The sequence below is a fragment of the Vombatus ursinus genome, unplaced genomic scaffold, assembly GCF_900497805.2.
Source record: "Vombatus ursinus unplaced genomic scaffold, bare-nosed wombat genome assembly UNPS02014768.1, whole genome shotgun sequence".
Taxonomy (NCBI): Eukaryota; Metazoa; Chordata; class Mammalia; order Diprotodontia; family Vombatidae; genus Vombatus; species Vombatus ursinus.
This window is the reverse complement of record NW_020954546.1, coordinates 6,157,503-6,175,724: the sequence shown is the minus strand read 5'-3', so window position 1 is coordinate 6,175,724 and position 18,222 is coordinate 6,157,503. Positions and strand designations below refer to the sequence as shown.

The window sequence follows — 18,222 nt, the reverse complement described above, 5'->3', positions numbered from 1 at the left end:
GACATTAGCTCAGAAACTTTCACATTATTCTTCTACGCAGTCTGTTTACAAAGAACTTCAGAGCTAAAAATTCCACCAGGTCTTACTGATAGGGTGAATGTTCCATACAAAATTAATCCATATAACAATAACAACACATCTTCAATGGAGTTGAAACAATTCTATTTCAGAAATAATTGACAGCAAATGTATAGAAGAAACAATGAATTGCTATAGCTAAAAAATGAAGAGTGCTACAGTCTTGTTTATTTAACACTGTCATGGCTTTATTCAAAACACAGTTGCACAAAAGTAATAACTTCAAAGTTTTTTAGGAGAGAAATCTTAGAGGACTTAACACACTATATACTGCCTTACAAAGAGCATTAAAATAGGACAAAAACCTCTACAAAATATAAAACCCCTCCCTTACATATTTGCATGAAAATACCACCCACCAAGCAAAGTAAGTTTTAGAAGTTATTTGGAGGCTCTAGGTATTAACTTTTAAAATAAAAGAACTGTACTAATTCTGATTGCACAATAAGATGATTGATTTTTTTTAAATGTGGATTAATTTTAAAACAGGCATTTTGAAAGCCAAAAGTAATAGATGGAATTTAAGAATGCAAAGTGCCCAAAATGCTGCATTTCAGCTGTTAAAAATGAGTAGACTATTAATCAAGCATCCCATCACTCCACCCACTCTGTCCCAAGAATCTGATTTCACTTAACCAGTCAAGCTTTTTGTTAACTGGGTTTCTCTACAAATAACTTTGTAATTATCCTCCTATGGGAACCCCAGAGTTACTAGTCACAATCTTTGAGCCCCAAGGGGAAAAGAAAAAATACTATTGTCTTGAGTAATTTAAATGTGGCCCAATAGAGAAGTATGACTTCAGTTCAAAGAGACATGGTCACCATTTGCTGATGCTGATTTTTAAAAAGTTACATTACAAATATTCAAAACTTAATAGGAAAAAGAATTCTTGAGATAGTCAAGATTAATAAAAAGCAATTGTCTGGAAAATCGAGCCTCCATGATAAAAAGTGGGGAATATATTTTTCTATTTTTTAATTTAGTCATATAAAACATGGAAACTTAATAGGAAAAATACACACAGGTGCACACATACAATTGCAAAGTCTCCCCAAATTCTTTTCTTTATGGATATCCATTTTAAAACAAATCTTTATCTTAAAATCAATCTAGTATCAAATATTTTTGTCAACTGCCTAATAACATGCCATTCAAATATCTTAAAAGCTGGTTATGCTTCATAACGACGGGAAGAATAATTTAAGGTTCTATTCAGGAAAATAAAATATGCTTTGCAGATCTCCAGTCTGCAGCGTCCAAATCTTGATTCAGGAATCAAACATTAAATGTAAAGTCTATCCATGGATAGAATGCCTCATTAAACATTCACAGGCAGTTATTTGACATCTAGGGGATTCTGTTCAGGAATCCCCTCTGACTTCATCCTGATACAATTAATTCACAATATTAACCAAGAGAGATTCAGGGTAAGCAGAGACTCTTGAACAAAGTTATGTGGATAATCATATCTGTACTTGAGACAATTTTAGTCAATCCTCTCATTCAAGGGTAGCCTATGAGAAATCCAAGCAAAGCAAGAAAAGGTGGTTGAGGGAAGGGCCTAAAGTTTTTGCAGTCTGTCTTCCATTTGGGGAGGACAGACATCAGAAAGGGCAAGGAAACTGCTAAAAGAGCAAAATGTGTATCTTAAAGAACCCTGTCATGCCATGACTTGTACCCTAAACAAGAAAGGGTTCACATATATGCTCAGAACTTGGAATACATAAGATTTTCTTTTAAACACAAAGACCTAAACAGCCGCCTGGTTTGAGACAGGTTTCAGCAGCCTCTTCAACAATAAACTACAAAAATGCTATTTCTGAACAGAACCCTCACCATTCTGCTTCTGATTTAATTATGTAACCATACAAAAAACTGTTAGCATCAAAAAACTCACTATCTTCTAACTAGACCTCTGGCCAGTTCTAAAGAATATAACCAACTTTTTCATCTCAAAGAGAGACTGTTGACCTCTCATATTACATCATATAACAGCAACTTTGATTTCAACTAGTTTATAAATAACTTTAAAACCTTATGAATGAAATGCACCATACTACACCCATGAAAAACCTGCCATATTTTAATTGGAAACTAATTATGACCAAAACATTAAGCATGAACAAGAAAATTAAGATTTCAAATGAATTGCTAGGGAATTTGATAATGGGGTCAATCATTATATAGGACTGATTTTTTTTTTCTGTATACTGTATGTGATCACTAACAGGCTAACAAATCTTATTTGGAATGATAAAAAGGCAAAAATAGTAAAACCACACCTTTCCTATAAAAAGTTACATGTTATCTTCTGTAGGGACAGCATGGTACATAAAGAAACAGAGATCGACAAGATCACTCTATTGCCAACTGTAGAATAACGGAGTCTGGTCCATTTAATCATCTTCTTCTTCTCCTTCATCTTCAATATCTCGTTTCCTTTTTTCTCCTTGAACACTTTCTTCTTCTAAAATAAAGGAGGGAACTTTTTTAATATTCAGAATTTTACAAAAAAAAAAAGAAGACTCAAGGCATGTTAACTTGTAAACTTTTTTAAGGTCAAAAGGAAATTGTATGTCATGTCTCAAATTATGGCAATTTAAATTTATTACAAAATACTTAACAGATTCTGAAACTATCAACTCAAGCAGTTCATTATGCACCCTTGTGGTCAAATCATATAGGACATTTTTCAAAAAGTCTCATCAGTGAAGTTGTTTTGTGACTTTGAAAACAAACACCCAAGTTTAACAGATTTTCTACAGAGTCACAAATGAGGCCCAGAGATATTAAGATTAACAACAGACTTTACTAGTTTAATTGTTTCTTTTTATGAGTCTAACAGAAAAGGCTGAGAAATATACAAACATGCATGCTGGGTCACAATTTTCTAACAGAACAGTAACTTCTTTTAATTTAATATTTCAATACATAATCTAATTTCAACTATAAAATCAGAAGATTGACTCCCTCCCAAAAGGAAAAAAGTTATGAAAAAATTGAGATCAAGATTCCTTCTATCTTCTCATTAATTTTTTAATTAATTTTGTAAAACTCTTGAATAAAACTTTTATCATTAGTTATATTTGAAAAAAAAAGTTCTCAAAAAGATGTATATACCTTTTAAGAAGATATTTAAAGGTAAGCATTTAAGCTGAGGAAAGATGGAATAAGTAATATTTTTCCAAATTAGAGCAATTTTTTAAGTTATACCAAGAGATCTTAAAGTAGTTAATAACCCTTACCTTCTTCTTCCTCTTCATCTCCTCCTTCTTCAACATAGTCATCATCATCATCATCATCCTTAAAATGCAAAACAGTCAGTAAATCATCCCAATACAAGTAACCGATTAATAAGCATTTATTAAGCACCTAGTACATACTAGGTCCTAGAAATACAAGAGAAAAAGAAACAGTTTCTGCCTTCAAGCAGGAGATAATATGTACACAAACAAGTTTATACAAAATAAACACAAATTAAATGGGGGGGAGGGGGAACAGGAGTTCAGGAAAGGCTTCATAAAGAAACAAGAAAATGTTATTGTAACCTGTTATTTTGAAGGCCATCTATACCTGCCTGACCCATATACCCCATCTTAAAAAAAGCAAATTTCTAATTTCTTTAAGAAAATAAATGACAGTTTAGACTGTTTCAAAGGAGATGGGCCTATTATTCTAAAGGTAAATGCAGGAGTCAGAACTGAAATTGATCCTGGCTGTCCAGAGTCATACAGACATTAATCACTTTTCTCTATATATTAGGAATAATCCTGACCTGTATCATAAAAGATAAGAATCATACAGAAAAACACTGAGAATCATACAATCACTGGAGACAGAATCAGTAAATAATACATAGAGGATCTGGAAAGCTAAGGGCAGTTTTATTCTTTTAAGTACCACATTTTATTTCCATTTTGAAAAAAATGATAACCTCCTTGCCTTCTTAAACAATGATGCACAATTTATCTGATCATTCACGATTATAAACATCAACTCCATTGTGGTGCTGAAATAATGGGATGGATATTCACAGGGCCCACCAAAGTGGGGATTATACAAAATGTCCTCAGACTATGATGATATTTTTCCTGGTCTTTTCCCTTGTTGTCACTTCTTACTGCTCTCTGTCTATAGTACCTCTATCCCCAACCCCCTATCTTCCTTCTAATATGCTGGGAACCTGAACCACAGAAGTATTTATAAAGGAAAACCAGGCTGAGCTAATCTGTGAATGGCTTCTTCAATGAGTAAAGCATATGACCTTCAGGCATGGATTTATAATAACTATTCAGCATCTGTTAAAGTAGTTGGATAGCAAAGTAGAATGGTCAAGCTGGAGTCAAAAAGACCCAAGATTTAAATCCTGCCTCAGACACTAGCTGTGTGACCCTAGGCAAGTCATTTAACCTCTCTCACCTTCAGTTTGCTCATCTATCAAAGGAGAATAAAATATTAGTACCCACCTCCCTGGCTTGCTTGGGAATCAAGTGAAATAATAACTGTAAAGTGCTTTGCAAACCTTAAAGTACTGTGTAAATGTTATTTATTGTTACTATTGGTTATTTGGGGTGCCCAGAAGCCTATTCTGATTGTTTTCTATTGTAGTCCAAATAACTGAGTTGGAAATAGGTGGTGTGCTACTAAATTCATCTGGCCCCCAACCCTAAAGGAGCAAATAATTTCATGGAATAAGAAGGAAAAAAGGAGGCCCAGACTATTTTCAGAAGCTTCCTACTATTTCACCAAGAAAAATAACCACTTAGTGAAAAAGACTGCAGCACAGATTTAGGGTAAGACACAGATTATACAGAAGACAAAATCTTAATTTTCTGCCATTCAGAGGACCCTCCCAAGCTAAATTGCTTAATTCACATTTCGGTATCTGCTGAGGCAGTTTTTCTACTCTTTTCAAAACACATCCTCAGTCAGAAACAGCAATCTACCTATATCTAGTAAAAGAATACAATATACTAAAACAACCACAGAGATTTAACAGTAAGATCTGGGAGCAAACTAAAACCTGAACTAAAAATCAAAGAAAAAACAATTTTTTCCCCTATATAGCTTACCTTTTGCCCATTTCAAAGATACACAGAAAGGAAAGTAGCATATTGCTCAGAATCTAACTTAACATGTCTTCTTGAGACACCATATTTTCCAGAAACACTGGACCCAGAGTAAGTGTATGCTAAATGTCCTGAACGTGTCAAGGATGAAGCACCCACGTATGTGCGCGCGCGCGCACGCACTCACACACACCCTTGCAACCAATATAAAGACATGGCCCAACTAAGTTCATTTCAAACATTCTCTGACATCTGAATTATAATGTATACAAAAGTACAGTGATGGGATATACACCTAACTGCTGAGTTTATAAAGGTAGTACTGTGTGACTTAAAGAGCCTTTGGAATCATAGGGCCTGGGTTCAAATCCCAGCTACGCACTTACTGTGACAGAAAAGATAAACTTGGGGTACAGACTAGCCATATTTTGTGTACATGGACAGTGAAAATGTATTTGACTTTACTATGTATATTTCAAGGGTCTGGTTTTTCTTCTCTCCTTGCTCCCTCCACCTCCCACCCTGGTGAGAAGTGGTAGAGAAAAAAAATAAGATTTTTGCTAACAAAAAAAAAAAAATTTTTTTTTTACAGGAGTCCAGTAAAAGGCAGCTAGGTGTACAATGGTTAAAACATTGGGCATGGAGTTAGGAAGACCAGAGTTCAAGTCCAGCCTCAGACACTTAAGTCACTGAACCTAGGAATGTCACTGAACCTGCTTGCCTCAGTTTCCCTATATGTAATATGGGGATAATAATAACACCTACCTCCCAGGGTAGTGTGAGAATCAAATGTAATGGTACCTGTAAAGTGCTTAGCACAGTGCCTGGCACATAAAAAATGCTTAACACTTTTCCCTTTTCCTTCAGTCAAAGTAGTTATCTTTCTGATACTGGGTTAACCATTATAATTAGGTCAATTCATTCAGGTCTCTTCATCTTCAAAATCTTATCTACAAAATTATAGCTTTCAACCAAAAACTAGGCTTTATTCAAAAACATAAGTCATGAGCTATGGTCAGCTTCTTATCAGCACAAAGTAAAATGCTTCCTTGTTGATGCTTATGTGTAATGCCAGAGATAACATGGTTCCCAATTCTCCTAAAGCCCATCATATACATTTTAATTCCCTGGATCCCAAGAGCAGCTAAAAAAGAATGGAATGGGAAAAGGCACTCAAAGAAGAACTATCAATCCAGTCCGACTTCTGCCCCCTTCTCAGCCCACTCAGCACAGCCTCTGGAGGCTTCCACACTTCCAGCTTCCCAGAAATCAGACTTCATCTGAACCACTGAGAAAGCCTTTTCAGAAATGAGAAGCTGTGCTGGTTTATGCTATTCTTAGGCCACACTCACAAGAGATGATCAAAAAGTTGCAAGTATGGGGGCAGCTAAGTGGCACAGTGGATAAAGCTGCGGCCTTGGAGTCAGGGGGCCCTGAGTTCAAATCCAGCCTCAGACACTTGACACTTACTAGCTGTGTGACCCTGGGCAACTCACTTAATCCTGATTGCCTCACCAAAAAAAAAAAGTTGCAAGTATTCTATATCTCAGATTTGGTGTTACACTTGTTAAAATGTCCTTTTCACCTAAGGCTTTTTAAAAACAATAGAACTCAGGTTCGTACTCATTGAGATAATGTGTTTATTGGCAAGAAAGAATTTTCTAGAGTATTTATACTCTTTTATAAAGTACTATTTGCAGAAAAATGAAGATAAATTTAGAAAATAAGCATCCATTTGCCCCAAATAAATGCCAGTTTGTGGAATGAAAGCTTAAGAAAAAGACAAATTATAATGCTAATGTAAACTGAGACATTTCACTGCTAAGGAATGGATATAATCCAGCTTAGTCAAGTACAATGAAGAATACCTAAGATATTGAGGTCTCATTTTCTACTACTACATACCATCTAATTCACTCCAAAATCTCAAGCAAATAAAATCCATATTTCTCTGCACCTGTTTCTTCATTTAGAAATAAAGAACATACATACACACACACACACACACACACACACACACGCGCGCACAAGTTAAATTATATGTAACATTATAGGTAACACTAGCAATTCTAAAGAGATAGTAAATGTGTTACTTACCATCTTTCCAGAATTGCTAAGGATCATGTAAGCATTGTAAGCACCAATTATTAACGTTATTTTAAATCTTATGTTAATGAGATGTGGCACATATATCGAGGATCTATGTGACAGAAAAGGAAGCATCTGGATATGCACCAAAAATGAGAATATACAGGCTGAGTGTTTCATTGGTGTCCACAAAGTATTTAAAAGAACCGGAGGAAGGCCTACATGGCTCCTTTACAAAAGATTCTTGGAAGAAATGACCAAGAACTGAGAAAATGTGGATGGTTGGGACCTGCCCCCAATAACGAGGTCATGAATTCATTGGAGTGTTACTTTTAATTGAAGAAATGGACTGTGAATTCTAAAACCCAAGTATATTCACAACATGAAAAGAACTTTTACTTCCTAGAGGCCAAGGATTGTGTTTACTTAACTCACTTTTTATGTGATGCCAAATACAATGTTTTTTGGTGATGGTGAAAAGTGTTTGTTTACCTGAATTTCTTCCTTCATTAGGTATGAGAGACCCACCTCCTCTTCTTCTCCCTCCAAATCTGAACCTGCTTCATCTTCATCTTCCTCCTCTTCCTCATATCCTCCTGGTGGACCTGCTTCATCTTCCTCTTCCTCTTCATCTTCTTCATCATCATCTTAAAGAAAAGTAAAAAGAATGGGTAAAAAACAGAACAACTGCTCCTTGCCAGTGTGATCTTTTTATCCCTGCCTCAGTCATCCCAAGCTCTAAGCTAATTCAAGTATATTTAACACTTTCTTTTCAAAATTCACTACTTGGGGGAAAAAAAAATCTAATTCCAAGGCACCTATTCAATCTAATGTTAGTGACACTAATTCTATGACACGTCAAGTTCCTGACTTTTATCACATTAAATGTTTCTCTGCTACTATCAAGAATCTCTAATTTCTTTCTAAAACAAACTGTCTCACCATTAGCAATAAACAGTGCCCCCCCCAAAGCGATCTGGTTAATGTTTAATTCATCCTTTAAGATGCTAACCTCTTAAAAAATCTCCACTTTAAAGCCACTCACCTATACAAATATTATTTTTAAAATCACTTCTACATTTTAAAAAAGCTTTAAAAAGTCAGCATATTTTTACCAGCATTTGGTGCCACAGCAATAATACAATTGTTAGTATATTATTTATCAAGGAATTTGGAAGATTCAAGGCCAATACACTGGTTTTCTATTTTTTTTTAAATTTTACTAGTTCTTCACCTATTCACACCCAAGCCTCCAAGCAAATGCTGATACGCATGGCTACAGTGAAGGCTATATTTAATGCTACTTTATGAATGCTTTTGAAAGATTACCCTCTTCATCATCTTCCTCCTCTTCAGAATCTGGTGCTTCATTATCTTCCTGATCAAATCCATCTAGATAGGTGATTTGTTGAAGCAGTTCAAAAATACTTTCTCTATAATCTTGCAGATTTGTGATCTCACAGTTAAACAAGTCAAGGCTTTTCAAGCTTTTAAGATTTTGCTGAAAAGTCAAAGTTAAAATTTATATTCAAAATTTTAAAATACTAAATTATCATTTTAAAGTATTGCTGAGCTAAAAGATACATCCAAAATAGTAAATTAGAAAGAGCACTGGCCTAGGAGTCAGGAGATCGGAGTTCAAATTCTAGCACTTGCATAACTTTGGACAAGTCACTTAACCGCTTGATGCCTCAGTCTCCTCATTTGCAAAATAGGAATATTAATATTTGCAACACCTATGTCGTGGGATTACTGTGAGAAGAGCACTATAAACCATAAAGTGCTATATAAATAAGATATATTTTACATTTATAAGTAATATAAAGTCATTGCATGGCATGTATAATGGATGGAGAACTGCCCTTCAAGCCAGTAAGACCCACATTTAAGTCCCATCCCTGACCCATACATGTGTCCCCACACATCTCTTTACCTCTCAGTAAACCAGACAACCCTCTAAGCCTATAAGTTGCAGAGAGCATGTTGACCTGCATTGCTAGAGGGAGTTTTCTCACCTGGGAGTTCCCCATACAAATGTTATCATAGGTAGAGAGTTTCTACCTAATAATAATATTTACGTAGTGCTCAAAGGATTTCAAAGCACTCTATATGTTATCTAGTTTGGTACTTGAGCAATAAACTTGGGAGGTAGATGGTGGTATTATCTTCATTTTACAGATCAGGAAACTGAGTCTGAAAATGGTTAAGTGATTGGTTAAGAGGTGGGTTAAGGGTCACACAGTTAGCTGTCTAAACTAGGATTCAAACTCAGATCTAGTTCAATGCTCTACTCAGTACTCCACCTAGTTGCCTCAGCACTAGTAACCGGCTGGATCATCTACAAATATGCATGTACATATACAAAATCTGTCTATCTCTCTATCTATCTAGATGCGCAGACAGCTAGCTGGCAAAGTAGAGAGATCAAAGGGTGGTTTGCTCAAAGATTAAACAAGATAAGAGAAGTAAAGTGCTTTGCAAATGTTAAACTTTGCTTTAAATAACTATATGCTTGGGTAAGAGTGCCAGTTTTATACAAATACTTTTAAGGTCGTGAATTTTATTTATAAACAGTTCAATACTGAAAATACTAATTTTCAAACATGAGTTAAAATGACATTTTTCTGATTATTTAAAAGTCACAGCCAACTCTTATCATGATTTAATAAAACTAGCTACAATCTCTTTTTGTAATACCATATCACTAGCCAGCAACATCATCGATGTTTTTTTTTCCATTTCCCCATCTCCTCTGCTATCCCCAAATTAGCAAACCATGAAATAATGGCCCAAAGGATGGAAAGACAAAGAAAATCCAAATTAGGTTATCAGACCCTAAGAACTGACTACATCTCTCTACTAAATTATGTTTTTATCTGGATGTTTTCATTTAAGAAATCCAAGAAGTATTCCAATCTCAACATAGAAGAAGTTATAAAAGGGGGACAAGTGGTAATTATCAAGCTACTGATACTCAGTTGATAAAGATCAAAGGAAATAATGTATATAAAGCACTTTACAAATTTAAAGGCTACATAAAAATACCATTGATTATGGTCATATATAAATCCAAGCACAAAGATTTATCAAGTTAAAAAGCAAGTTCAACTGAGGCAAACACCTTGACACATCCTTACTTACCAGAGCTTCTACTGTGCTGAGATCTTTGATTTTGTTGCCACTCAGATTGAGGTAGGTTAGATTTGGACATTTTTCTGCCAGGACCTCCAGGCCCCCAGAAATAATATTATCACTAAGTTCCAACTACACAAAAGGGGAAGAAAAGAGAATGGCTATGACTAAGGATACATCTAAGGCAAAATATGTGAACCATTTAAAGGGGGAAAAATAACACTGTTTCCTCAGGAAATGTTAAAATAACCACCTTCCATACTTGTTAGAGTCCCCAAACACAGTGCCTTGCACATAATAGGTGTTTAATAAATGTCTATTTAATTGAATCCCTAAATTAATGCTGTAGAATCCCTTTAGGATGACAGGCAGCTTATAGCTAAGCAACTGGCTTCAACTGTTATATTAAGGTTTCATAGCATCAGTTTAGACAATTCATGGAACAAGATCTATCATTTCCAAATCCATTCTCAGGGTTCTAGAGGATTTAAACTTAAAAGAACATTGTAAACAATACCAAAACTGATACAAAATTATACAGAAATAAAGTCTTTTTTCCTACTTTTAAACAATTCTAATCAATGGTAGACCAGTCAACTAATCTAGTCAAAAGTAATGTTACTAGAATGTTTGGTTGCAGAAACACTATGCTTTTAAGGGAATAGCTCCAAAGGGAACATACCTTCCGAAGTTTACTCAAGCTGGGGAGCCCAGCCAGCGAGGTGAGCGCCACATTGACCATGCTCAGAAATTCTAATTCTTTGAAAGTATCATTGAGACCCTCAATTTCCCCGTTGACAGAATGACAGTTATCAAGAACTAACTCTGTCACCTGTGAGAGAAAACATATTAATGATCCTTCAGCTTTTTTGCAGATTACTCAGCAACAGGATTCCTGAATCCAAACAGTTTCAAATCACATATCCTTTTCATTCTGACAGGGACTGGAGAACTATCTAAAATCAACTTGTAAATTAGGTGAATAAGAGTTGCTAGCCTGCTCTGAAACCGAAAAATAAAATCTTGAAAAAGGAGAGATCACGTCAGGTCCTATCAGCCAATAACCCTGACCACGCTTTGGAACAGATCCTCAACACCAGGACATGTACTCAGGAAAACTCCTGTCTGAACACCCCAGGTGCTCAGAGAGAAGATGCTCAGTAACTGTAAAATATGGGATCCTGATGCTGAAAAATCACCACTGAACTCAAAACAACCAAGAAGTATGTCTGTGAGACACAAACAGGCATCATTCCACCACTTCAAACAGACAATACCCAAAGTTATAAATGTTATGAATGAATTTTGGTTTTCCTTTCAACCAAATGGATGGAAAAAGTAGGGTGGTAGAAAGGGAAAAAAACAGCAAAGATGAAATTAATTTTAAATCTGCTTTTTTTGTTTGCAAATGTCACCACTCATCCCTAAGAAAACTTAAAAACCTTGTTACCCTTCATAAGGAAAGATTAGACGTGGCCTTTTTCCAGAGTCTATCCCAACTTGCAAGTAAAATTGCACAGTCCAAGCGTCCAAGCCAAACAGTAGCACCCAGAACAACACACCCCAGACTACTAAATGTTATTTACTTCTCTCCACCACAATGACATTTTGGGGGCTTCCTCCCCTACGATTTCCTCCTTTCCTCCCCTCCCCCCACACGAAGGGCAGCATCAACCTTTAAGGTAAGTTCCATTGATTAACCAAACTTTCTGGGGTAGGTCTGGGTAGATTTGACTTTCAGAGCTGCCCAGGGCTCTTTACAGTCCTCCACGAAAAAACATCTGTTAGAATCGTTCTGTTGGCTAGAAAACAGCAAGGAAGGGTGGGCAGGGAAAACACAGGCTAGAGTAAGTTGACAACTTTACTCTCCTTGAAACTAGCAATTCACTTAAATTGCTACAGGAGGTATACCTGTAAAGGTAAAAGGAGGGGGAAATGGTTTAAATCCCACACTTCAATTCAGGTCATAAGCAAGCATCAACATCTACGTGGGGTGCTTTTGTAAACATTTCTGTGATCATTTTTTTTTAATCATGCGCTTTCAGCAAACAGGCTGGGATAACCCTGAGAGCAGCCACGATTTCCTTCTGCCTCCCGGCCCCCTCCCACCCTGCCAACTTCAGCAAAGACGGCCGCTTAAGGACGCCGCCCGAGCTCCGGGTCTGCGAGCGGCGGCAAAACGGTCAAAGAAAGTCCTGCGGCTCCTCCGGCCGCGCTCGTCCTCACCACACATTTCTCTAAGCATCCAAACTCTCCCCAATCCAGTGCAATCTCAGGTACAGCCGCAGGTAATTGGGCTCTTCAAGCAGCCACGACTCGAACGCGACGCCCGGCCCCGCTCTCCTCTCTCTGGAGCAGCCAGGGCTTGGCGCGGGGGCCACATTTTTGTCTCTCCCCTTCTCGATGCCGGGCTCCGGGCAGGCTGGTCGGCCAGCAGAAGGGAGGGGGCGGCGGGGAGAGGGCGCTCGCCGCTACCTGCCAGGCTGCATGGCGGGCACCGCGTGTCTCCCGTGACCTCCCCGCCGTCTCGGCCCAGCCCCCCAGCCCTCCCCAGGCGGGCTTCGGACCCTGGAGAGGGGCCAAAGGTGAAAAGGGCCGGGCCGGACGGGGCGCCTCTCCCACTCAGCCACCGGGCGCTTCAGGGAGCGGAGCCCGGTGGAAAGAAGGGGGACGTCCCCCCTGCCCGAAGAAAGAGCAAGGGGCCGGCCACCGGGTCCGCTAGCAGAGAAAGGGATAAAGTGCGCTGTTCCCCCGGCTTCCCCCGCCGCCCCTCTTTAATTAAAGAGGCGTCTAGAAAGTCGGGCGTTCAAAGAGAGTTGCGCCGAATCCATCTTAGGAGCACAAGGGCCGGGGTCGGTCTGGCCACCGCAGCCAGAGACCCTGAAAGTTGGAGCGACTCCACCACCGCCGGGAAGGTGCAACGACATTTTAAGACCTGGAAAATTCCTCCCCACCGGGTCCGTGGAGGAGGAGGAGGGCGGAACGGGAATCGCCCCCCACCATCCCTGTCCCCTCCCCCTCCGGCCAATGCGGCTTCTCCCAAAACTTAATCGATGTCAGATAAAACCGCGAATGACCCAGATTCTCCCCAAGAAGGGCAGCCGGCCGGAACCCCACCATCCTGAGCCCCCCCAACCAGAACAAGAGAGTGGAAGCGCGCCGAGGGTGGGCGCGAGGACTTCGGGACCCCTCCGGGGGGTGACAAGTACACCCCGGGGGCAGCTGGCGAAAGGGAAGGGCGTCCAAATTTCGGAGGAGATGAGGCACCTGGAAGGTCTAGGTCCAGCATCGACGCCTTTGCGTCCTCCTTTCTATACGCCCAACACCCCCCAAAAAATAAAACCACCCCAGAGTTGGTTGGAGTAGTTGGGAGAACTTCTTCGGGGTTCTGATCGCGGGGGGAGGGGGGACCGAAGGGAGCGAGGGGCGCGCCAAATCCAGCCGCAGCCCCCAAGAGGGGAGCAGAGGCAGCTGGCTCCCCACCAACTGGGGGGGGCGAGATGAAGCACAACTCCCAAGAGAGGGGGGTTAGGGATGCCCCCAGAGCGCCCCCCGGGAAACAGCCCCCTCGTCAATCTTGAAGAAAAAGAAGATGATTTAAAACTTAAACACCTCCCTCCCCTACCCCATGTGGCTAGTGAACTTGTTGCACCCCCCCCGCCACCACCCAGACGCCCCCAAAAGCCGCCCCTCAGAAGGGGGGAGCATGGGGGAGGGGGAATTGATTTATCTCACCTCCTCGGGAGCTCTGTTCCTTAACTCCAGGTTAATCTTCTGTTTCATCTTCATCTCCATGTCCTCCTCCTCCACCACTACTCACACTCCTCCCTTCCCCTTTCCCTTTCCTCCTTTCCTTTCCCTTTCCCACCACCCCCAACCTCCAAATAAAAAAAAAGGTTAGGAAATGAATGAAGAGATATAGGAAGGGAAAAGATTACACCCACCACCACCAGAAAGGGGTGGGGGAATGAGAACAGCAAATGGAGTCGGAGGAGTTGGGACTCAAACTCGGATGCCCCCACCGCCCTCTCCACACACTCGCACACACGCACACACACGCAGTTCCTTCCCCTTCAATGGCTGCTCAGCTACTGAGCCTCCATGACACAGCGCAGCCAACCCCCTATCTGAAGCCCCACCCAGCACCCTAACGTATTGGTCGAGCCTCCGAGGACTCTGTAGGCCAATGGGCAGTTTAAATGTCGATCAGGTTTCTGGGCGGGGTGGAATACGACAGCCCAAGACCATTGGCCACAGTCGAGCGCGCAGTTAACTCGGATAGGTACAGAAGAGTGTCCGTCAAAGGGGCAATATTTTGAATTCCGGTCGCCCCCCTCCTTTTCTTTGTGTGCTTGGCGCGCTTTCCCTAGGCACCCTGACACCTTTTTTTTTTTTTTTTTTTAAAGTGCAAAAGGAAGAGAGATTGTCATTCTGACTGAGTTCCCTAAGTTTTGCCCTGGCCTTCAAGTCTACTAGTCCAAGAGACGTGAGCAAGGTGCCTTTGTTATCATAAACCTTTGCCCCCAGTATCTGGAGTGGGGGTGGGGGTTGAAGAGAGGATGCGAACACGTTAGTGCATTGTCGTTATTTACATTTATTTTTGCGTTTCCCCCCACTCACCCTGCCTTCGAGGAGCAAAGGTGTGTGTGTGTGTGTGTGTGTGTGTATCACAGTGTTTGCCTTAAAGATTTACAGACATAATTTAATGGAAAATATGAAAATATGTTCGATTTTAAATACAGTTGGATATCTTCAGAGCAAAAGGTTTGGGAAGAATTGAAGCTTTCTTGTATGCCGGCCGACAGAAGTGTTGGGACAAGGAAATAAAATTCCTAGCCCCAGGACATTCATACAGTGGGTCTAAAAGAGATGACTTTGTACTACTTCCTCCCTGTTAGTGAGGTTTCCATGGGAATCTGGGTCTGAGGTAGGATGGGGCGGGAGGTGGCTATTCAGTACGTTTGTTCTATAACACGATTACTGTATTAAGACATGTGGGAACAGTGTGAAAGAGAATGGGGAGACGTGGGGAATCACGTGCAGAATCCGTGGAATGTTTTAAGTGTGAAAAGGGGGTCTTCACATTCTAAAAACTAAGTTAAACTTTAGAAATAGGATGTCTTTGTTATGTAGCTTTCTCAATTTTCTTTTTCACAGGTAATATGAATGTCAGTTCTTCCTGTGAAATTTCCCCACACAGTTTACATTCTCACTTTTTATGGCCATTTCTGAAAACATAGGTATTCATTATAATTTCCCCCAAATTACATATGATTTATATATAATATAATTTTGTATAGTATAATTTCATTTTCCTAAACCCTAATCAATTTGTTTCAAAAAACTTAACATCTCCAAAACTGAAGTCATAATTTTCCCCAAAGTACTTGTTCTTCCAGACTTCCTTGTGTATGTTAATATTGTAGTAGGCTCAGGCTTATTATTATTATTATTATTACTTATTATTGACTTCCGATTCCAGGAGCCAAGATGGTGGACTAAAAAGGTAGTCGCTCTCACCCTCCCCTATCAACCTCTGAAAACCCAGAAAATATCACTCCAGAAAAAACCCTGGAACAGCTGAACCAGAAGAAAGACAGGGTGCAGCAGTGCAATAGCCCAGGTAGATAGAGGGATTAACGGGAAAGGCCCCTCTTACCCTCCGGGAAGGTGAGCAATGGAATCGGGAGTCGCCCAGCCAACTAGTGGAAAGACCCACTTTAGCACACCAGGAGGAGATTCTAGTACCTCAGCATTCTACAGCAACCGGGTCTCCCAGTGCCTCTGTAAAAACAAGGGAAGCAGCACTACAAAAGGCCCCAGGGGGATAAGCCCTGCAGCATTCGTCTGAAAGTAGCTGAAGAAAGCAACCTAGAGTTGCCAGAAAGTTCCAGCCTTGTTGATTCCAGCCCAACACCAGGTAAGCTGTCAGAACCCCACAGCTTCCAGGAGGAGATCCTGAAGCCCAGGTGGTCAAGCAGGCAAACACCAACAGCTGGACCTCCAAGTGCCTCAGTGAGGGCAGAGGAACCAGTGGAAGCCAGCTCAGAAAACCACCAGGTGCCTCGGCATTCTAGAGCAAAGGAGTCTCCCAGTGCCTCAACAGAACTAAGGGAGGCAGCACTACAAGGGCAGATAAACACCTGGCAGCATCCATCTAAAAGGAGTTGAACAAAGCTAAAGGAAAGGAAAAGCAGGCAACCTAGATTTGCCTGAAAGTCCCAGCTTTGCTGATTCCAGCCCAACACCAGGTAAGCTGCCAGAACCCTACAGCCTCTAATTGCCGACATAAGAGGCCCCAGTACACAAAGCCAGTGACCAAGACCTAGGCTCCCAACACAAGAAGCTTGGGTCAGTGCCCTCTGCTCCCCAGCAGGAGAGCATAATCTCTTTAAAGGCCAGGGAATAAAGAAACACCATGAGTAAAAAGAAACGTACCATAGATTCATATTATGAGAAGAGTGAAGATCAAGACAGAAATTCTGAAGAGGACAACATTGTCATCAAACCCACGTCTGCAACATCAAAAGGGAATATGAACTGGTCTGAAGCCCAAAAAGCCTTCTTAGAAGAGCTCAAGAAGGATTTTAAAAGTCAAATGAGAGAGGTAGAGGAGTCCTTAAAAAGTACAACTGGCCAATTGGAAAAAAAGTACACTGAAGAAAACAAGTCCCTAAAAAACACAATTGGCCAACTGGAAAAAAAGCACACTGAAAAAAACAAATCCCTTAAAAATACAGTTGGCCAACTGGGAAAAAAGTACACTGAAGAAAACAAATCCCTTAAAAATACAATTGACCAATTGGACAAGAAAGTACAAAATCTAACAGAAGAAAACAATATGTTAAAAATTAGAGTTGAACAAATGGAAACTAATGACTCTATGAGAGAGCAAGAATCAGTCAAACAGAAACAAAAAATGAAAAAATAGATGAAAACATAAAATACCTCATGGGTAAAACAACTGACCTGGAAAATCGATCCAGGTGAGACAATTTAAAAATTATAGGCCTACCTGAAAATCATGATGAAAAAAAGAGCCTGGACAATATCCTTCAGGAAATCATACAGGAAAACTGCCCTGAAGTCCTAGAACCTGAAAGTAAAATAACTATAGAAAGAATCCATCACTCCCCGCCTGAAAGAGATCCCAAATTGAAAATGCCAAGGAATATAATAGCTAAATTCTAGAATTACCAGATTAAAGAGAAATTACTGCAAGCAACCAGAAAGAAACAATTTAAATATCATGGAACCACAGTCAGGATTAGACAGGACCTTGCAGCCTCTACATGAAACGACCGTAGGGCATGGAACATGATATTCTGTAAGGCAAAGGAGCTTGGAATGCAACCAAGAATTAACTACCCATTGAAAATGAGCATGATTTTTCAGGGAAGGAGATGGATATTCAATGAAATAGGGGACTTCCAAGCCTTCCTGATAAAAAGACCAGAGCTCAACAAAAAATTTGATCTTCAAGTACAAGATTCAAGAGAGACATAAAAAGGTAAATGGGACAGAAAGATACAATATGTTGTGAATAAGGGCAAAATGTTTACATCCCTACAAGGAAAGATGACACTTGCAACTCTTGAGAACTATATTGTTATTGTACCCTGTTAAAGGAGTATACATAAAGGGGGTGGATATAAGTTGACTTTGATGTAATGATAAAAAAAAATATTTAATCAAGTGGGTTAAATGGATCCAAGTAAGTGGATTAGTCTGAGCTAAGAAAATGTACTGAGAAAGGAGGAGGCAGACAAGGGTAAATTACATTACAGGAAAAGACACAAAAACCTATTAGAGCAGAGGTAAAGAAGGGAGGGGGATGAGCATTGTTTGAAACTT

At 39.9% G+C, this 18,222-nt stretch overlaps 1 protein-coding gene across 1 annotated transcript; it reads right to left on the bottom strand.

Moving 5' to 3' along the window:
* Positions 1 to 244: 244 nt before the first annotated feature.
* Positions 245 to 14,234, bottom strand: LOC114043270 (acidic leucine-rich nuclear phosphoprotein 32 family member E-like). The gene is made up of 7 exons (XM_027862341.1): positions 14,104 to 14,234; positions 11,051 to 11,200; positions 10,378 to 10,500; positions 8,566 to 8,737; positions 7,729 to 7,883; positions 3,325 to 3,382; positions 245 to 2,546 (listed from the first exon to the last, which is right to left on the bottom strand). The coding sequence occupies exons 1-7, from the start codon at positions 14,161 to 14,163 to the stop codon at positions 2,476 to 2,478; spliced, it is 789 nt and encodes a 262-aa protein (XP_027718142.1). The 5' UTR covers positions 14,164 to 14,234; the 3' UTR covers positions 245 to 2,475.
* Between the last annotated feature and the right edge of the window lie 3,988 nt (positions 14,235 to 18,222).